At 39.5% G+C, this 23975-nt stretch overlaps 2 protein-coding genes and 1 long non-coding RNA gene across 4 annotated transcripts in view; 2 read left to right on the forward strand and 1 right to left on the reverse strand.

The window, feature by feature from the left end:
* LOC131989616 (relaxin-3 receptor 1-like) lies at positions 1 to 1868 on the forward strand. Its single transcript, XM_059354901.1, has one exon. It carries the CDS (start codon positions 61 to 63, stop codon positions 1204 to 1206), a length of 1146 nt encoding a protein of 381 aa, XP_059210884.1. The 5' UTR covers positions 1 to 60; the 3' UTR covers positions 1207 to 1868.
* Positions 1869 to 9151: 7283 nt separating this feature from the next.
* The window catches only part of itga11a (integrin, alpha 11a), a 44520-nt gene continuing 29696 nt past the window's right edge, over positions 9152 to 23975 (reverse strand). The window contains exons 18-29 of the mRNA XM_059359258.1: positions 23673 to 23758; positions 22700 to 22910; positions 22459 to 22557; positions 16679 to 16755; positions 16325 to 16408; positions 15960 to 16050; positions 15235 to 15348; positions 14210 to 14293; positions 13989 to 14099; positions 13712 to 13807; positions 12683 to 12796; positions 9152 to 10394 (exon numbers count right to left, since the gene is read on the reverse strand). Coding sequence (XP_059215241.1) covers positions 10317 to 10394; positions 12683 to 12796; positions 13712 to 13807; positions 13989 to 14099; positions 14210 to 14293; positions 15235 to 15348; positions 15960 to 16050; positions 16325 to 16408; positions 16679 to 16755; positions 22459 to 22557; positions 22700 to 22910; positions 23673 to 23758 — 1245 coding nt within the window. The 3' untranslated portion in view covers positions 9152 to 10316. The remainder of the gene's footprint in view (positions 10395 to 12682; positions 12797 to 13711; positions 13808 to 13988; positions 14100 to 14209; positions 14294 to 15234; positions 15349 to 15959; positions 16051 to 16324; positions 16409 to 16678; positions 16756 to 22458; positions 22558 to 22699; positions 22911 to 23672; positions 23759 to 23975) is intronic.
* Positions 11235 to 13957, forward strand: LOC131993385 (uncharacterized). Of its 2 annotated transcripts, none has more exons than XR_009396316.1 (3): positions 11235 to 11629; positions 12083 to 12189; positions 12460 to 13957. It is a non-coding gene; the product is annotated as an uncharacterized LOC131993385 (long non-coding RNA). The 2 variants fall into 2 exon arrangements; XR_009396317.1 differs by lacking the exon at positions 11235 to 11629 and adding an exon at positions 11637 to 11804.

Consider the following 23975-nt stretch of genomic DNA (forward strand, 5'->3'; position numbering starts at 1 on the left):
TCGTACGAGTTGTGTTGCAGCCTGTGCGCCTGGTGCGAGTCCAGGTTTCTAACTTTAAAGATGGATGACATGTTTAACCACAGCGGAGCGCCCAACAGAAGTTCACCTGTCGATGACAAATTCAGTTTCGATGACATCGACGTGAGCGCGGACGGCACTCCCATCCTGAGGATACTCATCTCCGTGGTGTACTCTGTAGTTTGCGCAGTGGGTTTGGTGGGAAATCTGCTCGTCTTTTTCCTCATGAGAATAAGACAAGGTCGAAAGAGGTCCACCATCAATTTCTTCATTATAAACTTGGCGGTGACGGACTTCCAATTTGTGCTCACGCTGCCCTTCTGGGCTGTGGACACCGCGCTGGACTTCAGCTGGCCGTTTGGAGACGCCATGTGCAAGATCATCCTCTCGGTCACCGTGATGAACATGTACGCCAGCGTGTTTTTCCTCACCGCCATGAGCGTGACCCGCTACCTTTCCGTCGCCTCGGCCCTGAAGAAGAAATCCTACAGGAGGTCACGGTGCGTAAAGTGGGTGTGCGCGGTGCTGTGGGTGGCCGCGACGGTGGCCACAGCTCCCACTGCTGTCTTCTCCACGGTCACTGTGGTGGCCGGAGAGAAACTCTGCCTCCTCAAGTTCCCTGATGGGCACGACTGGCTCGCCCTCTATCACATTCAGAAAATATTAATAGCCTTCATCATTCCTATGCTCATAGTCTCCGTTAACTACCTGATGCTCCTGCGCTTCGTGAGACGGAGGAGCATGGACAGCAGCAACCCCAAAAGAAGATCTAGAGTCACCAAATCTGTCGCTATAGTGGTTTTGTCTTTCTTCTTCTGCTGGATGCCAAATCACGCCATCACTTTCTGGGGTGTTTTGGTCAAATTTAACGCGGCTAACTGGGATAAGTCGTACTACATGGTGCACACTTACGTGTTCCCTGTCACTGTGTGCTTGGCCCACGCAAACAGCTGCTTAAACCCGGTGCTTTACTGTCTGATGAGGCCGGAGATCAGGAAGATGCTCAGCAGTTTGTTCTGGAGAGTCTCCACTCCGTCCTCCAAGAAGAGCTGCGCGACGCGCTCTTTTACGCAGGGAGGGACGCAGGGAGTCGTGCCTCTCCAGATTATGAACAGTGGAGAGTACACGCTGTCCATCATAGACAGTAAAGGCTTAGCCAGCTCCAAAATGATCCCGTACCCACGGTGACGTCAGCCTGCTGAAAAATACCCCCCATGCAGCTGCTTTTATCGCTCTGGCTGTCCACCTGTGACTGTCACTACTCGTGCGTAATGCTTTTGCTAGTTCTCCAAATTTCGACTGTAACAAGATCACTTGTTGATTCTGAAGATGAAGGAGCCGATGTGCATTAAGTTTATCCTTTCCTTTTTTTCCTGTAAAAAATACACAAAATGTTTTTTTTCTTTTTGCCCTGTTTGAGACCTTTATGAGGACAGTGGGAGCAAAAAGAAACAGAAAAAAGACACAGAGGACAAATGTCTCCAGACCAGAATCTTAGACACAGGACTCAAATGTTGGCTTTTATTATGAAAAAGACCACGAATGGATGTGGATAATAAAATAGAATTGTAAAGTTGCAATGTTTTCTACTCATGTTAAACCTGTCTGTAAAAATCAATTGATTCTTCTATTTGATGTGTTGAGTGGTTGATTTCACATTTCACAGAGATGACCTTCTCAGAGTGTCTTTAACTTGATTAGAGCTCAACCGATTTGAGATTTTTTTAAACTGATAACTAATTATCAGGTAAGGCAGCAAATAAAGCGATTTTCTTGTTTAAGCTTGAATCAAAACAGACATTTTCTTTTTGGATGGTGCACTGACTTTGCACATATATGACTATGTTGTATAGTCATATATAGGTTGTAGGTCAACAACCTTTTTTATTAAATTAAAACTTAAAAATCTAGAGCCGCAAAACATATTTGATCCTTATTGTGAATATAATTTGTCAATTTCTTGCTGCATATCAAGAATGTCAAGAAACAAATATGTCCATGTGCTATTTAATGCTCCATTTCCCTCAAAGACTTTTGACTTTTTTTTTTAATTTTGAATTCATACCTTGCTTTGCCAGTGAAACTCATCACTATTTGGGTCTGGCAAAATTTAGAGAAGAAGGCGAGAAGGTTAGACGTTTGGAGGCTAAGATGCAAGACTGAAATGAGAATTGATGGTTTATGAAGTTTGTATAGTCTTTGTATAGATTACACATTTATAAAAATTGTTTCAGGCCTACAATAATACTAAATGAATATCCATCCAATTATCCATCCAATCCCAGCTGATAGAGCGAGAGGCGGGTACACCCTGGACATGTCTCCAGTCTATTGCAGGGCTGAAACGTAGAGACAGACAACCATTCACACTATAAATGAATAATGGAATGTATTTAATTCTCATATCACTTTTTGTTAAAGCCAGAGTGACAGGCTAATGTCGGCAGATAAAATCAGTTGAGCTCTTATTCTGAAGCGTCTTCAATTCTATCAGTGGAAGATTGACATGTATAGTGAGCCTGTATTCTGTATTGTGTATAAAAAATGTTCACCCCCAACATCTAAGCTGTGTTCAACAACTACTAAATGTACAAAAGAGGAGTATAATGTATATATTGTATATTTTGTCAAATGATCTGTTATTTACAATGGAGGTTTCTCTCACGTCATTAAATAGCATGAATGTGGACTATTGGCCGTCCTGTCAGAAACAGCAGGTGCATTTCTGAAGCAGAAGTTTTCAAAGTGGAGTCTGGGGAACGCCAGGGGTGTTTGAAGGAGTTTCAGGTATTACCCAGAATCATTTATTTTCACTAAAATGCTACCCATGAGTAACACAGTGACAGAATGTATTACTGGGACTAAATCAGAACAAAATTGTATTAAATAGAGGTCCTTGGACTAATTGTGTAAGTTTAGGGGTCATTGATGCGAAAAAGTTTGAGAACTGCTGTCTTTTTTTGCTTTCAACAATAAAAAAACCCTTTTCTTCAAGTAGTGTCATGAATTAATTCTTGAGTTTGACACTTGAGCAGCGCACAAATAAAGGGGCAAAACAAACACAGAAATAAATTATACTTGCATTCATGCAGTTCTGCAATTGTGGATTGAATACATCAGCTTAAACCTGCTTTTTCATCATATTATTCATCATAATATCAATTTATATTCATGAGCTCTGGTCAACCACAGAGGCTGTGTCAGGTACACCTGGGGTTAATAGTGGGCTGCAGAGGGTCCTGCTGTCACTTGGCATTCGTCAGCACTGCAGGTCCTCTTCTCACAGGAGAGCCTGGACCTGAGGGAGTCTTCTGGCTGCATCTGGCTGCTTCTACTGCCAGGTTTGTGTGCTAATGAGTGTCTGTTCCTGCCTGACTTTTCTTCTCCTTGTGCCCTGAGAGCTCTTTGTTTTGTCTGGCCTGTCTGTTAGGCTGCAGGGAAGGTGAACAGTGATGATCACAAAGTGTCCAAACTGCAGACTGTTCCCTGAAGCAGGGGCTTACAAAGTCTGAGAGTTCATTTAATTGCTCAGTTGTTCTCAAGTCCTGGATAGACGCCTATGGGATTATGATAATGTTTGTTTGAGTCCATAGACAGAACATTTCAGCCAAAACAGACTAATATTGCAACATTGCCACTTTAGACAACAAAAAATACATAAACAATATCTTTCCAAAGGGATTAATTAGATTCTGAAACAGTGCAAGTTATGTGCCTCCAGCAACCAGCCAAGTTGCATTTAAATCCATATCTGTCCAAACTTATGCAACTATGACAATAGACAATGCTTTAAATATCGATGTTTCTTCAAAGCAGCTTCAAATTGGATGCCTCACACACATCTTCAACCCGGCAGCTCAGAGCATCTTTACAGTCACCACAGTTTCAAGATGAGAACCCAAACCTGTGTCAAGAACTCAGTATTCAGCCAAATGCCTCCCCTTTCTTTTCTTGAGCTATGACATTGAATAATGGCCAGAAAGGTGTTTCTCCAGAACATTATGATGTCACACTGAGCTTACCTTTTGGATATAACGTGGCATCACTTCATCATTTCCTCCTGATAGAATTTTTATGTAAAGTTTGTCATGATTAGCAAAAACATTTTATAATTATGGCCAAAATCTAATCAGTTCATCATTGGATCCAAGTGGACATTTGTGCCAAATTTAAAACAGTTCCCCCAAGTCTTGCTGAGATATCACATTCACAAGTATAGGATGGACAGGTTGAACAGACAACCCGACTGCATAATGTCTCCGGGCATAAAAACACCAAAACTGCTTTATATCTGAATTCTCTCCTTAAAGGCATATTATGCAGGAATGGTTGTTTATGGGTTGTAAACACAACATTCAAACTTAGCTCCCTTCAAAGAAAGGCAACACAAACAACAGATTGCTCTCATTTATTTATATACTCTGTAGATACAGTGAGGAAAATAAATATTTGATCCCCTGCTGATTTTGCGATTTTTGCTGAATTTTTCCCACTGACAAATAAATGAAAAGTCTTTAATTTTAATGGTGGGTTTATTCAAACAGTGAGAAAAAAAATCCAGAAAATCACATTATATAAAAGTTATACATTTATTTGCATTTGACTGAGTGAAATAAGTATTTGATCCCTAACAAAACATGACTTAGGACTTGGTAGAGAAACCCTTGTTGGCAAGCACAGAGGTCAGACGTTTCTTATAGTTGGTCACCAGGTTTGCAGACATCTAAGGGGGGATTTTGGTTCACTCCTCTTTGCCTCAAAACCTTATGACTTGCAGTCGCTTGGCAACATGAAGCTTCAGCTCCCTGCACTGATTTTCTATGGGATTAAGGTGTGGAGACTGGCAGGGCCACTCCATGGCCTTAATATTCTCTTTCTTGAGCCACTCCTCTGTTGCCTTGGCCCATGTTTTGGGTCATTGTCGTGCTGGAAGACCCATCGACGAACCATAATCAGTGTCCTGGCTGAGGGCAGGAGGTTGTCAACCAAAATGTCACGTTACATGGCCCCATGTCCCCATGTCCCCATGCCTCCATCTTCCCCTCACTGTGGTGAAGTCGTCCTGTCCCCTTAGCAGAGAAACAGCTCCAAAGCATGTTTAAACTTCCATGCTTGACGGTGGGGATGGTGTTCTTGGGGTCATAGTGAGCATTTCTCTTCCTCCAAACACAGCGACTTGAGTTGATGCTAAAAAGCTCGATTTTGGTCTCATCTGACCACATTACCTTTTAGCAAGCCTTCTCTGAATCATCTGGTGTTCATTGGCAAACTTCAGACGGGCCTGTACATGTCCCTGTTGAGCGGGGGGACCTTGCGGGCACTGCAGGATTTCCATCTATCACGGCATAGTGTGTTACCAATGGTTTTCTACATTACTGAGGTCCCAGCTGCCTTGAGATCATAAACAAGCTCCTCCTGTGTAGTTCTGGGCTGATTCCTCACCTTTCTCATGATCATTGATACCCCATGAGGTGAGACATTGTGTGGCGCTGCAGGCCGAGGGCGATTGGTGGTTATTTTGTGTTTCTTCCATTTCAAATAATTGCACCAACTGTCAACTCCTTCTCACCAAGCTGCTTGCTGATGGTCTTGCCACGTGCAGGTGGACAATCTTGTACCTGACATCCTTAGACAGCTCTTTGGTCTTGCCCTTGGTGGAGAGGTTGAAATCTGAATGAATGATTCTGTGGACAGGTGTCTTTTATACAGGGAACAAACTGAGATTAGAAGTACTTTATTACAGTGAGAGGATTCATTTGTGCACCTCATGGGCATATAACTGGTCTGTAGGAGCCAGAATTCTTGATAGTTGGTAGGGGATCAAATACTTATTTCACTCAATGAAATGCAAATACATTTCTAACTTTTATATAATGTGATTTTCTAGATTTCTATTGTATTAATATTCTGTCTCTCACTGTTTAAATAAACCTATTAAAATTAGAGGCCGGTCATTTATTTATTTGTCAGTGGGAAAATTTAGCAAAAATCTCAAAATCGGCAGGGGATCAAATACTTCTTTCCTTCACTGTAGGGACACTCATAGTGGGTCATGAGTGATGATTGAAAGGGATTTGCATTGTTTTGTTTTTTCCCCAGGAAAATCCAGAAAAATATACCTTTAACCAAATTACACATTTTAATGCTACTCTGTGTTATCTTCTTTTTGAAAACTTGTGTAATATTTTTTTACTTCCATTCACTGAGACGCCCCTGAATCTGTTTGGAGCCCCACCGGGGAGGCAACAGGTGTTGGAAATCTATTAGCATCACAGATTGTCAATTTACGGCCTGGGGATCAAGCTCTATCTCAATGTTTTTTTTTGATGACGCCTGTCACCATTATGTACATTCAAAGTACAAAAATGTTCCCCTTTTGAATCAATTTAGTTTTTAATGTGAATAAGAAGATGACCAGATTTGGACCCCAGGCCTTCAGTTGAGTATCACTGTTGTACTTTATCGATTTGGCCCAAGCCACTTACACACTCTAATGAGTAATTACCTTGACAGTCCTTATCAATCAGTGTACAATAGATCTTTGTCCTGAATTGCTGCTTTTATTATTTCCCAAAGGTTAAATTTAGCTCTGGCAGCACTGACTGAACAAACAAAGGGGAAGAATTCTCCACAGTGTTTCCAATTCAATCTATTCTCTAACTCACTCACCCTTTATCTGCAGGATGTTTACATTACCTCACATTTCTTTAGATGAATTGACTGTGTTTTGTATGCTTTACTTTATTGCTCACATTTAATCTATTCGTGTTGCTGATCTAATTTTTTCCTTATTACATTTCCAGCTGCAACAATGTAATTTCCCCCTCAGGGATCAATATGTTTTCCCCGACAGCAGATGGTTAACATGTGACAGCCAACTGCATCAAACCTGCAGCCCTGAACACAAATGACAGGTTCACTAAACCACTGCACCACATGGGACCTCAGAGAACAATATGAGCAACCACTTACAATGTTCTCATTTGCTTTTAAATCAGTTTAAAAAAAAAAAAAAGTCATTAAAAACCCAACAAAACCTGAAGGTTTTTAAAAGCTTTCAGGCAGCTGCCACGGTCACCTTTACGCTTGAAGGCAAATTGTTCTTTGATGATAAAAATAATTCATAATGATTTGAATTACTACAGGACCCATGTGGCAGATCTGTCACTTTAATTCTCTATCTATTAAAACCTGGCTTTAAGCCACAGATTATTGTGCTACTACATAATACACCAAAGATTTAAAACTGACATGCATAACTTCTGTTCTGTTCAATTCTCAATATAACATGTTTTATTTGTCCATAGTTGTTGTAGTGTTTTCAAAGATGCACATAAACTTACATATGTATTATTTATTTTCAACCCTAAATATGAATGTGATCTAGTTTATTTTCTAATTAAACTGTGATAAAGTCTAATCAAAGTGCCAAATTATTATTTTTTTGGCTGCAGTCTGAGAGATACTGTGAGGTCAACACTGCCCCTCACTGGCTGATGAAGAGAACTAAAGAAATCCCTCTGAAACGTTTTCTTGTTGTTCACAGAAAATATAACACAAAACAATCAGTTTATTCATCCTGTGGAGAAGCTCAAAAGCTGTGAAAACAGCTGCATCATCTGGAACTTTTTGAAGCTCAAACTGGGGACTTGGAGCTTCAAAGACCTGAAAGCCAGATGATGGTTGCACTGCGGGAAATGTATGATCTGATGTTTCTGGAGGTTGATTCATACTAAGAACCAAAATTCTGAATATCTCTGCTGCTTTCATTGTGACCATTAATGTTTAAATCTGTCTGTTGTCAACCAGCAACCAGCAGTTATTGTTTTCCATGACTCTTCCAACCATCTGGGTCCTTTTTTTTGGGCAACTGAATGATGAAAAACATTAACTGTTTTAACTGTTAACTTTTTTTGTTTGTTTGTTTTTTTGCTATAAACAACCTTCTGTTGTTTTCACTACCCTTAAACATCCTAACAATACTCTGAGAGGAAAGAGAGAGAAAAAAAATACTTGTTTTATCTCATGTTTAATTTGTGTAACAGTTGGGTAAAATATTTAGCCAGGATCACTCTTGTCGAAGTTACTTTTTTTTCCATCTGTGAAAACAGGTAAATAAAATAAAAAAATGTGTTGTTATTGTTATATATTTTTATTATTTTTATATATGTTATATATTTCAGCCACAATGGAGTGCACCAATACCTCATGTTCTAAATCAGGGATGGGCAACTTAAATGCTGGAGGGGGCCACAATTTTTTCATCGACACTACCACAGGGCCACATACAATATACATATAACAATATAAATAGGAATACAAAAGGTTTGAAGCAAATAAAAAAATAACCACTTACTGTGATTTTTTTTTTCAGTGCAAAAAGAGCAGACCAACATTAATTGCAAGAAGTAATTTTGTGCGTTTTTACACTGCACTTTTAAGATTTCACGCTCAAATGCATGTAGCTGTACTGAGGGCCACTTCAAGTGAGGGTGCGGGCCGTATGTGGCCCCCGGGCCTCCAGTTGTCCATCCCTGTTCTAAATAGAACTGAAAGCATTTGTTTTAATTTCTCCATCCACTCTAAAACACAAGGAACACATTGTTTATTAGCAAGTTATGTAACATTCTGTCACATCTTTCTTTTTGCTAGACATGTATTTTAATAAGCACTAATCTGCTGTAAGTGTTGGCTATACTGATGTCGGGCTAACGACAGTATTGCTAAAACTACGTGCTGTGTCTCAATTCAGACATCACATCACAGACAATACATTGAACACGGCTGTTGTGCACTTGTTGGGAAATGACAATAACATTTGAGTTCTTTTTCTTTTTAATAGCACATTGCAACCAGACGGAGCATTTCTGCCAACATCAGACTGCAACTGTCACCCGCCAAAATATCTGCCAGCTTGTTTGCTCACTTGAGAATTGAAAAGTTTTTTTCTTGTTCCTAGAGTGTGAGTGAAAGACAATTAAATCAGACTTAAAATATGTAATACCTATTTGTTCTTTTTCCTCTTGCCTCCTTCTCTCCATATCAGATTAATTGACAGGATTTAAATAATAACTCTATTGATTCTCCTTTGTGCAGTTGAATTTCCACAGGTGTCAATAAAAAAGACATGCAGACATATACATGTTTTATTTGTAGGCATATTACAGCTCTTTACACCTCATCAAACAGGACAAACTGACATTCGTTGATAGCACCGGGAGGGTGCTGACATACTGTAAGCAATGTGCATTTACTGGACTCATCTTTACCGCATCTAATGATCATTTACTTACAGTTCTTCATGAGAATGATTTTGTTGAAATCCATGTTGCTTGCAGTATTTTATGCACATCCTTTTGCTCTGATGCAGTGCACGTTAAAAGGCATGCAACATCTCGTAACAGGTTCAGTATCACAAGGCCTTGTTGCTTAAGTTACAAAGTAATGCCATAAACCCTGTGGAAAATACTGAAAACCGTTATTATATTTGAAAGCGTATAAAAAGGTACTTGACTATTTACAAAATTCAAGTTGATTTTGTACAAAGTAAAAGTGCATCAAATGTTTAATGTTTTCCAGGATGAAAATATTAAAAGAAAGAGCGAATGAAGAAAACTCTTCTCTGCAGAAAAAGATCAAGCAACGTCTCTGTGAGTTAAACATCGTGAATCTTCTTTGTACTCTGGCGACTTTAGTTCAGTTTTATTTCTTCATAAATTATTATGCAGGTGAGCTGAACATGTTGCAGATAAAATCTTTTAAACATCGAATTCAATATACAGTATAGTAACTTTACATTTGCGGTAGCTTTCGGGTGGCAAGTCACCCTTGAGGTTTTTCATGTATTTCAAACTTTACCATAAGAGTTAAATAAATACACATCAGGAAGAGACAGAAGAGTGACTGGCTAACGTTTGCCTCGAGGGCAAATTGTGGCCTGAAATTCTTGGGACGGATCGATCGCAGCTCGCACCGGAGCTCCAGCCCGAAGCCAAGAAAACGAGAGCTCAAAGATCTGTGAAGGTACGACATCGAGGGCAGTGAATACATAGAAGAAGAGGGCCCTAATGCCGCAACAGTGCAGGAATGCTAAGTGAGTGTGACAGTGCTGACTCTTGGGGGTCAGGGGTCGTGGCGTGGGACAGATCCAGTGCACTGAACAAGCCTTGCTTCAGCGGTCATGCGGAGCTGTCTATGCGGCGCCACTGTGGTGTTTGGGGGAGCAGGGGGAGGTGGGTTGGTCCCTGAGTGTCGGGTCCCCTGTGGAAAAGGTGTCTGCTGGGGGCCCTCAGCCTGCGTTACCGTTCTTCGGCCACTTTCCCGTTTGCCTCCTGCTCGTCCTCGTCTCTCCGCTTCTGCCTCCGGAAGAAGCCGAGCTGGGAGGGAGAGAAGCAGACAAGAGGTATAGCTTGACAATAAAACACTGTGCACTGGAATTATGTTCAGATCAGATTGTGTCATAAAATCATCTCAATTTAAAGTCCACTAAACTATGTCTTCTTCCAATTTGTCGATTTATTTCTATTTGGCCTTTTTTGCCTTCTTTTTTATTTATTTATTTTTTATAATGTACTTATTTATATATCCTTCCTTTGTTTCCTTCTAAATCACTCCTACCCATGGCTCCTTTACACTCACACACTATCAGACACACAGGGCCCCGTACACAACAGAATACCCTGCACACTAATGTACACAACACACACACACACACACACACACACACACACACACACCACAAACATTTGCTCCTCTCATTGTTACAGTTCACAGTGTAGTTTCTCCTGTCATGCTTTGCTTCACAAAAAAGAAGACAGGAAGCATACTATGGCAACATTTCTTTCTAGACACTGGCCTGGATATTTCAGCCATGGTAGGGAAAAAACCTGCCAAAAAAGGCAACTGAGGTTGAGTTTGACTTGAGATTTGTCACATTAGCTTATTTTCAACAAAACATAAAACCTAAAGATTTCTGTTCATTTGTGCTCTTTAGTAAACCCAGCAGAGGCTAACAGGGTTTTCAGTTCCTTTAAATGATCAAATCTCTGCTCAAACTGTGTGTCTATGAAAGTGTAATTTGTCAAGGCCAAACAGGTGCAACAAAACAGAAGAGTGAGAGAGATGGCAAACACTCTGCAGACACCCACAGAGTCATAACAAGAGCTCTAATCAACAAGGAAAAGTGGAATCACCTGTGCGGGTTTAACACAAGCGCCTTTCAATGTATTCAGGGCTTTTCAACTCGTCCTTGTCCTTCTGTAAACCATTTTGCCCTCTTTTTATTCCAAAATAAACTACATATAAAGTACTTTGAAATACTTTTATTTTTTAAGGTGAAGAGAACCTTCATTCTCCTTAACCGCTTATGGATCGGGTCACGGTGGGGCATACAGACAGACAATGATTCATGCTCTCATTCACTCCTATCAGCAATTTGCAATTTCACCTAAGCTGCATGTTTTTGGACTGTATGAGGAATTCGGAGGACCCAAAGAGAATCCACGCTGACACGGGTAAACGTGCAAATTCCACACAGAAGAGCCACAGGCCGGAGTTGAACCGGCGACCCCCTTGCTGTGAGGCAAGAGTGAAGAGGACCTGACCTTTGAATGTATATATGTCACATATATATATATATATATATGAAAGGAGGCTAATAATGTCTTGTGAACATAAACAATAATCTCATAGAGCTCTGCCTCAGAGAAGCATGATATTTTAGGATCTATAGTCGCCTGGAGGTGGATCGTGTGTTTCGGTCAGTGACTCCTTTGTTGACCGTGAATGTGAGTCTGACATTATTGACTGTTTGAGCTTTCACTTCAAAGTGAGGCTTTACATACAGTATGTGCCATTTTTTCTTCCACTAGCAAACATGCACGTGTAGTGGACTCATGTGGTTTCACTGTTCGACTTATTGTATTTTTAACTCTCTAGGCTGTATACATTGGGCAATGGTGGAAAAAAAACCTTCTTTTCAAGATATGAGGCACGATTACAAATTATTACTGTCCTCAGCTATATAAACACTGTTTTATACTGAAACTCTGTGGTTGTTTGTCAGTTAAACCTGCAGTGAAGAGCTGCCTCCAGGGGCCTGCATGTTCATCATATCCCTCTCGCCTGTCAGGAGCGCCCCCTACAAGTCTTCCCTTCATGTGTCCAAACCCAGTAAGCAAGTTCACCAACATCAGTGTGAAAAGAGACACATTAACATTTAAATTTAGTCATTTAGCAGACGCTTTTATCCAAAGCGACTTACAGGAAGACACCACAATTACTCTACACTGTATAAATACAGCAAGCTTTCCCTGATGTTTAATCAGCATTGTGTTAACTGGCTTGGCTCAGTGAATGAAGGAGAGATTGATTTATATGAAAAAGTCTTGCACTCCTTCTGTAATAATCTCAGTCAGATCTGACCTTTCTATGTCATTGTAGGTGTTATTTTATTCTCTACCAGAGGAGGGCAGCACTAGCCCAGCTGTGCACAAGATCTATGAAGACTTCAGATAACTCCAGGAGAGTAAAATAAGTAAAAACAGCAACATTTCTGAGACACACCTGATCTCAACAAAGATGTACAGTCTTAATGCAAATAATTCTAAAGGTTTCATCTCTTTTTTCCTCATGACTAATAACAGTGCATGTTATGATGACTTACCTTCCACAGAGCAAGACTGAGCAGGGCTAACAATAAGAGTCCTCCCAGCGTGCTACCAATGATAATCCAGTTAGGGATTCTGTAATCTCCCTCCTTCCTGATCTCCAATATTATCTGTAGAAGAGATGATATTGGCATCATTAGAAAATAAATTCTTATTTCTTTTTGGGATGGACACTGAATTTACTCAACTAAAAATATGTACATCCAGTACTATTTGTAATCATAAATTATTGTCTGTAATGACAACAAATGCTAAAAATGAAGCTACTTTGACATTCACAGGCAGTAATTGATTATGAACATGATTATACTGAATTATAAATCCAGATATTTGTTATTGTGGTTATATTCAGCACATGAACACAAATATGTACATAAGTAGAATAAACCCATGACAATTTTTCAGAATTTGGTCTTAAACGGGACTGAAAACTTTCTTTCTAAACACACATTTTAGAGAAACAGCACAGATCAGAACCAGGTTAACCACGAAATCTCTTTTCTACACTAATAATACATTTAGAGCTTACGTAAGCTAAAATAAATCAGTATGCATTGACTCTTAAAAGAATATTAGAGACATTTTATGACTGTTTGTAATGGCCCATAGATGGCAGCAAAGATCAGTGCATGAGTCCAGACATTTACATGTTGTGCCGCTGGTCCTTTCGGTCCCTAAGCACCACACAGCACGTATGATTCAACACCAACCTTTACTGTCTGATTCCACACTGCTTCAGTTATTCAACTATAGCAGAAACCACTCATATCTCTTTTTTATATATAAGTCACATCTGTTCTTGTTTAGTGTTCCAGATATTATACTATTCTAATACTTTCAGTCCATTCTAATAAGTTTTAAAGACTGATCTCCTTAAGCAGGAAACACTATATTCACACATGGATGTGATAACAATAAGAGAGAGGCTAAATCTGATCAAATTATGATGCTATTATGAGCTCAGATTTGAGTCAGGTCATCCCCGGGACAGACACAGTTTACAGCATGAGTTGTTGTTGACTCACATGTCTGACAGGCCTCTCTTCATGTAAAAACATGGGGCCGGAGGAGGGGAGCTCCGCTGATGCACTGGTTCCCAGTTCCAGGATCTTAAACTTCAGCTGGAGAGGAAATCAAAACATGCTGCCAGTTTTCACAAACACATCACACAGCTGAGAGACTACAAAGCTGTCGTCAAAGCAGAACAACAGCACGACGAATAGAGCATTTGCATGCATATGTGTTATTATAAAGCAGGGGATTTCCAGCTTTATACATGCATGCTTTGGGTTTTGTACTCACTGCATGTAAGGTATCTATTCGTAGCGCTCCTGTGATTCTAACTGCAATTTCTCTGTAGGACGCCACATAGACGGAGCACTGGATCGGCAGAGTTAAAGTGTTGGAGCGGTTCTGTGTGAAGAAACAACATATCATCGACATCTTAAAATGATAAAAAAAGTTACCAAAGATGGAAATAAAAATCTTATTTGAGAATGAATTTGGTTGGTTTGGTAGCTTACCAAGCGAGAGAAGCGTGAGAGGTCCTCAGGTGACGCCCTGCTCTGGGCCACATGCTGAGGTGGTAAACAGTGCGTACCATCTCTCTGAGGTGCGAAAATATCTCTTAGTATGTTACAACTTTATGTCTGAAACAGTGAAATAATATTCTGACAAGTTGCGGTGTATTAGCATTAAATTGCAATGAAGAATTAATATAGCTCTGTAAGTAAAGAAAGAGTTTGATGCCCTTGGAAATATAATTTATAAAAAATATAAAAAGTTAATTCTTGTATTTCGGGTTTTTACTACAACATGTTTACATGCTTAAGTGTTAAAGAAACACATTATTTTTTCTCATACTGTCTGTCTGAATATACCCGTATTCACCCTCTGACTGAAACACTCAATTTAAGAGCCTGTGTCTTTAAGACGCCCTCCAGAAAATCACAAAAATATGTTACACCGTTGAAACGGTAGTTCTCGGGCCATGGGTGGAGATACTCAGATGGGGGAAAGCATATTGTAAATAGCCTGGATGTGATGCTTGTTGAGTCACATGTTTTATGATCTATGCATGTGCACAAGCACTGAATAAGAAAAACTCTAAGTCTGTAGGTGAAGTCAGGATGTGGTTAGCCTGGTTTAGGATAATGTTTAGCATAGATTAGTATAAAGACTGGAGGGAGGGGAAACTGCTCAATTTCATCAACAAAAAAGGGGGGGGGGGGGGACACCTACCGCTTCTTAAGTTGTTTTACTTGCCATATGTGTTTTTACAAAAGTGATAAATTGTTCATTTAGGTAGGTCACATGTCATGATATTTGTAAATAAAGTATTGTTTGTGCAATTCTATTTTGTGCTATAAAACTATTTTTGTACTAGCTCTATTAAGTTCACTAGCACTATTCACTACACTATATATGCAATATGCAATATGTATTTTTTAAACTTCTAAGCAGAAGAATGAGCAATTTATTTTTACTTTCAAAAGTTCCATCGTCTCACTTTAAATCAGTGAGATGAACTTTAAGGCTCCACACTCACCTTGTCAACATAGAAGTCAGATATCTGCAGGAGTTGGTTCCCGTTTTTTGTCATTTCTGGGATCTCAATGTTCAGCTGCAGATCCTTTACTGGAAAGTAACCAAGATTCTGGATCTGAGAGACAACAAGGAGTAAATTATGAAAATTATTCCAAGCTCCATCCCCAGCCTGTTTAAGGATAAGTGGGTAGAGCTAATAGATGGATTTCCAAGCAGTTTTTTAAAGTACAGTAAATTAAAGGGATACTTAAACCCCCAAATTATATATTTTATATCAATAACACATCCTGTTGAATGGCACAACCTTGAATTAATTGAAGTAAAAGGGAGCCATGTTTAACAACAGCGAATCTATGGCAAAACTTCAGCTTTTTTAACTCCCACACAGCTCATGAGACTTAATGCTAAAGTGTTTTAATAATATGATTTTGGTGAAAACGCATGTGTTTGTGAAGTACTGAGCATACGACTGGATACATGACTTAGATTACACTGCACAAGTTGTGTGAGAGTTTGTAAATTGCTGTTGTTAAACACAGATCCAATTAAATTAAATTCACCAAGGATTTTCTGATTTTGGATACTTAATTTACCATGGAGGGATGCGATCCTTTACAAATTCAAGGTACAGTAACATATAATACGTATTTGATAGACAAATGATCACTTTAGGGTGAAGTATTCCTTTAAAGTAGTGATGATTATATTGATACTCTTGGCTCTCACCTGGAAAGTGAAGTTGAAAGGAGGTCCGATAACTCCAGGCTCCTCCAGTGACAGCTCAGATTTGATATCATATCGAGTCGGATTGGAATCCCTTTTGAAGTGCAAAATAAACACGAACAAGTAATATGTGAGAAATCTATGATTTTCCATTCATTTGAGCTTTGAAGCATATTTTTTTAAGTCTAAAGAATGTTAAAAACTCCAGCCACAATATCTGAAACATATTTTCCCACACTGATTTGTTGGCATCTGGAAAACGCTAAATAGCTCCAGTCACTGCTGCTTCCAAGTTCATTGCCTCCAAAATCAGCTGCAGATCTTCAGAAACATGTATTGTTTGGTAAGACATTGAGATAATGACAAACCTAGTGAAGAGAAGGTCTGCCTCGTATTTCAGTGAGTAATAGATATCATTGAAGTTATCAGCTGTGCTCATTTCCTCGCCATCGCTGTTGAGAGACAAAAATATTCAAAGAACGTGAGTAATGATGTTACAGCGAGACACACCAGTCTAAATATTTATCCTTGTAGCTCTACTGCAGTTGCAGCTTTTATCTTATCTTGAGATCACCACACGATTTGTGCACTGCTTGTTTGTTACTTTTTGGACGTCTTGGCTTATCGTTAGGACACTAAGGACAGTCAAGGACGGATTTCTTTCTATGCAAACTGGAAGTGTATTTAAGTGTCAATCATTATAAAATGATAAGGGTCCACACCTTCGGGCCTCCAGGATAACCCTGAGGTGCTCCAGGAAGACAGTACGGCTGAACTCAAACTCCAGACGAAATGTAACCTACACAGAGGAGAAGATAAAGTTTAGAAGAATGAATCAGGTTTATCAGTGTGACATTTTACAACAAAAAGCTCCTCTTGACTCCATATGCTACTGTATATACCCTCCCTAACTTTAACAGTAAAGGCCCTGCATCATGGATTAAAGAGTAAAGCTTGCAATAACCTGCTGCAAGTCCTGGGCTTTGACCCCAGGCAGCCGGCTGCTGCTTAAAGAGAGCCAGGGAATTTCCCCTTAGTTGAGGACAATGCACTAAATACAAATCAACATGACACACACACACACACACACACACACACACACACACACACACACACACACACACACACAGACACACATACAACTACCAGCGAGAGTCAGATTTAGGGCAAATTAAAAGCCCAGAGGCAGAAAAGAGAAAAGAGGAGAGGAGACAGACAGACAGAAACAGAAGAGCAATAGGTGAGTGAGAGCATGGAAGTCGTTAGAGAAAGTCCAAACAAAAACAGAAGGAGAGGAGAGGAGAGGAGAGGAGAGGAGAGGAGAGGAGAGGAAAGGAGAGGAGAGGAGAGGAGAGGAGAGGATTGATTGGCAGCAGAGCTGAGCGTTGTTTACAGTCCTTCATGCTGTAATGAAATCCTCCGTCCGACCAAAAAGGAATACATGACGGTGTTTACTGTAACTTTCCTCCTCCATATAGACTGACTCATCCTTGACAGGCCACAGACATAGTACATACAGTACAACTGAACATTATAACCTATTTACAGGAAAGTAACTAAGGACATTTGCTCAAGTATTGTACTTAAACTGGTTATGAAACATATATAATTTACATTTATAATTTACATTTATAATGTTATTATAATGTCTCTACATGACCTACATAAGCAAATGAGACCATCAGCTAGAAGACTGGCTATTTCTTTATACTTTTCTGAATGCCTGGCCCCAGGTCCGATTCCTGGAAAAAATCCGATGAAATGATTTAAGGTACTCAGATCAGAGCCTACATTCACATATTCCTTGGCAGAGTTTTGCAGTTAGTTGTACGTTGGCCAGTTAAAAGTGGTGATGGCCTTTTCAGGTCTGATATCATTACGACAACCATAAATGTCTGCTGATACAGATACCAATTCAAGACCATATTTTTCCATTAAACAACAGCTGTTAAGAAATTTGTTTTTAGAATCCATCTAAAAACATCATGCTCAAACAGACAACTACTCCTCTGAAGGAAGAAATACATTGCCCACAAAAATACCTCAATATAACACTAACTGCTCAGCTCTCTGTACGGCAGGTCGCACAAAGTTTATTGAAGCATTTCTGTAATAGTTTAGGCTTATGGATCGGAAATGATTATACTTTTTTTTCTTTCAATATCCAATCCAGTGCTTTTTTGGGCCAATATCAATTGTTATTAATTCAGTGCCTGACAACATTATGGAAAGTACCCAACAGAGAAGATGAAGAGGAGAAGTCTCGTTCTGAAATTTAATGATAAGTGACTTGCTAGAAGACAATGATGGAAACATTAGTTGGAATGCCAGGAAGTTTGTTGGGTTGGCGAACAGAAAGCGTAGCTGTTGTCTGAAAAATCATTTCGACAATATGGATGAGATCTTTGAACTTGATGGCCGTCTGTATTAATTTGAGCCAGTATATACAGATGAAGAGCTTGTGCTAACTGGAGAGCAGTTATGCCTACAGAGGAAGAATGCCTGTTTTGTAAAGTGTGGGACCAGAACTAGACTTCTGGCTCACCCATTGAATGACACTTGGACACAACAACAAAAGTCAAATGAAATAAAATAAGGAATTTTAATCAGAATCAGCTATATTGGCCAAGTAATGTATACAAATATACATGGAATTTGAATGCAATACTTATTTTTACATTGTCGTTTTGATACTTTTACTTAACTACAGGATCTGGATGCTTCTTTAACCACTGCCTATTTTCATATAATCCTGTCCTATTAGTGGAAAATGATCTCTTGTTTTTGTCTTTGTTATGGACGTCCTAGAAAAGAAAGGTTGTCGTGCAGCCCTTTTCCAAAATAATTGGATGAATCTATGTTGTCATCATTTAGCTGATAGTCAGATGAAAACATACACACACAAACACACACACACACACACACACACACACACACAAATGCAACGACACACGCATGCATGCAAGTATGGGTTTGGAAGACATGATTGTCCGTGGCTGGTGGATTTTTGTGTGGCAGCATAGCTGAACATGGAAATTCAGACAGAGCATGAAGCTCCCCTTCCTCCTCTGTGTTGATGTAGTCCGCCCACATCCCTGAGCCACATTCACTGTCAATCATCAAACAGTTCATTTGCAATAACCAGTGTTCCTCGTCTTTGCTTATGCCCCCACAAGAGACAAAAACACATTCGTCACCACCGGGGTATGACATGTAGAGCTCACTCTGCAGCAGCAGTAGTAAAGTTTACAGTACACGCTTGTTTTACAGGTCAAAACCAACCAGAAGAGTCTAAACAAGAGCGATAACTGGCTATTTTAAATAGCTTGCCCTGAGGTTCCTCCTTTTCCTTCAGCTAAACAGCGGTTTGGGGGCAGGCTTGGCAGCAGCACCGGTGCACAATCAGCCTTGTTTAACTCCGTGCCACATTTCAGCCTTGTGGCTCTGGATGCTGTTCAGGCAGAATGAATGGGTATGAATCACTCAGTGAGTTTTAAAGGGTGACCGGAGTCCTCTTGGTTCAGTCGTTGGGGAGCGTTACTGAGAAATGCTGTGATATTATTCGTTGCCCAGGAGATGACCACTGTTTGTGATAATGACGTGGTCAGGACATGTCGTGAACTCTTTCAATCACCTTCATTACTTCATTCCTGTAGTGTTTGTCAGCAGAATTTTATCAGTAGGAAAGACTATTGTTCAGACATCAATGGAAAAGATGGCTTACTTATAATCTGCTTACTGTTTAATGGCTTTTAATTGCACTGTGTGATGCAGCATCAGTGTCATCCCTATCAAAGTTAATTCAAACATCACCCACTTAAAAATAAAACTTGATGCCGTGCTGTAAAAATACACTGGAAAGTGCAAGGGTCTCATAAATATTGTTGACATTACAAGCCTGTGGAAAGGCTTGGGAACAGCAGAACTGAATGTGAGAATCAGTAACAGATGAGAAAAAAGAAACTCTCAGTATCTTTCAGTCAGTCTCACCTGGTGCACCAGGCTAAAGTGGAGGGAAAATGTTTTTAATGGTGAAGGAAGAAGCTTCCTAATTTCTGTTTACCCCGTTGCTAAGATTTATCCTGATAATAATGTAACAACAACCAAGTGGGATGCCAATTAAAATTTTTTATGGTGTATAGAGGAAGAAGGTATTGCGTGACAGAATTTTATGTCAGAAAAACAGACAGATTCTTAAGGAAAATGCTTTCAAAACATGCAAAGTCACTTTCAGGCAAATGTGTAAGCAACAGGACTCACATACTATGCTGTGGCATGTGTCCCAGAAATTCTCCAAACTCCACACTGCAGGTTTTCAGTTACACTAACATGTTTTAGTGCCAGTGACACTGTGTCCTCTTTCGTACTAAATGTTTAACAATATGGAAAATGTGGAGGTTAAAAAAAACCCCACATTTAATATGAACTCAAAAGGTGTCATCATGTGATCTCAGTAACTCAGGAACTTTGGTCACATTATGAGAAGCAATCATGTATAGTTTAAGGACAAATATTACATGAGCAAAGTCAGGTCATGGGCAGGAGTGGACAGCGACAATGTATTTTTACTGGAGTCCTGAACTTATCTGGAACCGATTTCTGTGGCTTTCCTTTAAATATATTATCTATCTATGTTGTATTAAGTTAATTATTAATAGTTTTCTCTCAATCACATTTTTCCGGTGAGGTATTCTACTGAAAGGGTTCAACTGGATTTTTTGATTACATTTTAAATGTTAAAAATGTAAAATTAAAGGAAGTAAAAGAACTCTCTCACTTTTAATAGTATGTGCATATGTGAATGTGTAGCCCTCTTGGTATCTGTGGCTAATGAAAGCGTTTTTTCCTACTTTTATTAACACAGCACCTTTTGCACTTCCTGCTTTGACTGTATAGTAACTTAAAGGTCTTTAGGTTTAAAGGCCCTGACACGCCAGACAGATGGTCGGCTGATGGTCGGCCAGGCTGTCAGTGAGCGTTGGTGGACTTGGCGTGGTGTCCCGCATCACTGGTACTAGTTGGCCCTTGTTAGTGGCTTTTCAGCTGATTGAGCATGCTAAATGGGCAGCAGAGCCCGTTGGTGAGGGAATTTTCTCTGATTGCCTGTTCAGCCAAAGCAAATCAGAGCAGGAAAGAGAAAGGAAGTGGAGGGAAGCTAGAAAATGACTTGCTTGCACAGAGGGCTCTCATTTTTCATCTTCATTTGATCATTTGATAATATCAATATAAGAATATTTTAACAATGACGTGAAATGAAAATGGTAGACAAATAGTGCTATGTTTCATGTATTATAACAACACTTTGTATATCCGCAGTCCTAGGTCTTACAGTTTCCCTTTTTTGAATGACAAATACAAACCACCGCCACCTGCTGGTATGGAGAGTTATTTCTTGTCATGCAGGCGCTGAATGTGTGCTAGTTCTGTAATTTTTGTGTTGTGTTCAAGTGCAACTTTTATGACCCCAACAGGCTACTTAAGGTGACGTAACAGTCAGCCTTCATTGCCACTTATTTTTCAATGTCACCTTGGTATGTCTGGCCCTTAAGAGCATGTGAAACTAAAATAAAAAGTGCTAGGTTTCAACATCACACTGTACTTTAAGGGGGACCACCCTCAACACACAGAGCTGTAAATAATGTTGAGTCACAACCTTGGGAGACATAAATTAAGATAAGGATGTTGATTTTAACCTCAAACATGTTGTTTGGTCGTGATAAGAAAACAAAAGCTTTTAAAATGGATTTAAAAACAATGAGATGTTTAAGATTACATCCATATTACAGTTGCTTCCTTCCTTCAGATTTGTTAGAAAGTTAAAGAGAGAAGGACGTGTTTTAGTGTCGACACTGTTGACTTTCATGTCAGACTATAGACAGCAGGGATCTCACAAACCAGAACTAAACTGGGCTCTTCTGGTTTGCTTGTGGGTTTCACATTAACCAGTGTGGTCTGTCATGGTCATCTAAAGCATGCCGCATGTGTTTTGGGTCCCTGTGATCTAATAAGACCCACGTCAATGTTTTCTCAGCAGCATAATGCGGGCTGTGAGGTTGCTTTGACAGAGATGCAGACATGGATCTAGATTTATATTTCAGTCAGAAGTGCCAGCATATAAACTGATTATTTAATCATATTTTGGAATCAGTATGAAAAGTCTAAGATGAATGAATTTTTTTTATGGTTGGAAGATCAGCTTTTACATCTGCTTTCCATTCAGTCAGATAAATACAGAAAGGAGGATTCTCACCTAAAACATATGGCCTCAATGGACTTAAATCACCCAGGAACAAAATGTTGGATATAATATAGCAAATACTCGAAAATGTGTGTAAAATCTGCAAATCTGCCCTTTTAATTTCACTGTTTTCACGTGACTACAACAGCAAAACAAATGTTTTTCAAGAAGATAATCAAATCATAAATAAAGTCACAACTCCAGAGTAAAAGTCCCATCTCTGGTATTTAAAAAATGTTAATTTCGTTGAGTGTGATTTCTCACCTGAGTTTTGGCCCTCATGAATGGAGCGCTGACATTGCAGATCTTCTCATTCCTCAGTTTGTCTTCAGTGAAACACTCTATTTTGATGTCAGAGTTGTCCTGAATCAAAAACAATAGCAGTTTTATTCACTTATCTGATCTTATCTACTGATTAAATCTGAGACGCTTCAAAATATTTACAATAATTTCACACAATTTAAGAATGCATATTCTCATCATGAACCACTTGATGATGATGTACCTTGACTATGAGGCTAGAGAAACGCAGATTGGGTGTGTAGGTGATATTAAGGCGAGCACTGTAGGCGTTCTCTCCTTTGTTCTCCAATCGGACATCCACCACCATCCTCCTTCTGTTTGCCTCTAGAACCCGCAGAGATCCTTCACTCCCTCCTTCACTCAGATGGCGGCAGAAAGCACCATGAGACTGGACAGGCTGTGCACAGAACTGACTGGGAGGCGGGGAGAGAAGGGAAGTGGAATCATAAGGAACAGAGCAGCTGATAATCAGTTTTTGTTGGGTCTAAATCATGGTCTAAATACAGTACACTGCAAAAAAGCCAACTTGTATTTTTTGGCCTAAAACAGTGATTTAAGTTGGTAAAACTTGGAAATATAAATTATTGACATTTAGGGCAATAATGTAAGCTTAAAAACAAGTTGGTGAGTTGTTGTTACTTATATCTTTAAGTTGGGGTTCACAACAAGGGACAATAGTTCTGCTAACTCTTATTTCTTTGTTGTGAAATGCGGGAAATCGGTGAAATTCGGTCATTAGTGAAAGCTAGCGGCTAACTGATGCTAGCGGCTAACTGATGCTAGCGGCGCTGCTTGTTACAGCTACAAGAGTAGCCATCATTAGCGTATCAATGCTAACTCAAAATTGTGGTTGCAACGTTAGCTGACATTTCATAGCGGTGTTACAATTGAACCAATTCAGCACATTTCAGAAGTTAGCAGAAGTAAGGATTAAAGTTATTACAATGTAAAATTGTAAGTTATTAACTTACAGTTGAGTTGACAAAAATCTGAATTCAGAGTTGAGCAGACTCAAAAACAAAACTTAAAATAATTAAGTTTTTTTTTTTAAATTGTTTAAATGTTTAATTGTCCAACTTAAAATTTTATCGAAGTTTGTTGCCTTGAAATTTTGAGTTCACCCAACTTTTCTTTTTTTGCAGTGTATATCTGTGTATTGTCATGCGTGTACCTACTCTCGAGACATCAGGTCGGTCATACTCTGCAGTGCCAGGTCCGGTATGCATCGGTCATCCTCGTCACAGCCGTTCCAGAAGGGCAGCTGGCCAAAGAGACAAACTTCAAGTCAAAGAAACTACACATCTGTTCCATTCTACTTAGGTAGAGTCAGATAATAATTTATAGGAGCGTAATGTATTAACCCTACTGTTATGTTTGTTTCTCAGGAACAGCAATAATGTTCATGGGTCATATTCACCCGGAGCATATTTAATTATCCAAACAAAAAAATCCCAATAAACATTGCTTTTATTTCATTA

This window comes from Centropristis striata, chromosome 2, assembly GCF_030273125.1.
Source record: "Centropristis striata isolate RG_2023a ecotype Rhode Island chromosome 2, C.striata_1.0, whole genome shotgun sequence".
Lineage (NCBI taxonomy): Eukaryota > Metazoa > Chordata > Actinopteri > Perciformes > Serranidae > Centropristis > Centropristis striata.

Bases quoted from the DNA above. Each gene is read 5' to 3' on its own strand.
- LOC131989616 (XM_059354901.1), top strand. From the start codon at position 61: ATGGATGACATGTTTAACCACAGCGGAGCGCCCAACAGAAGTTCACCT.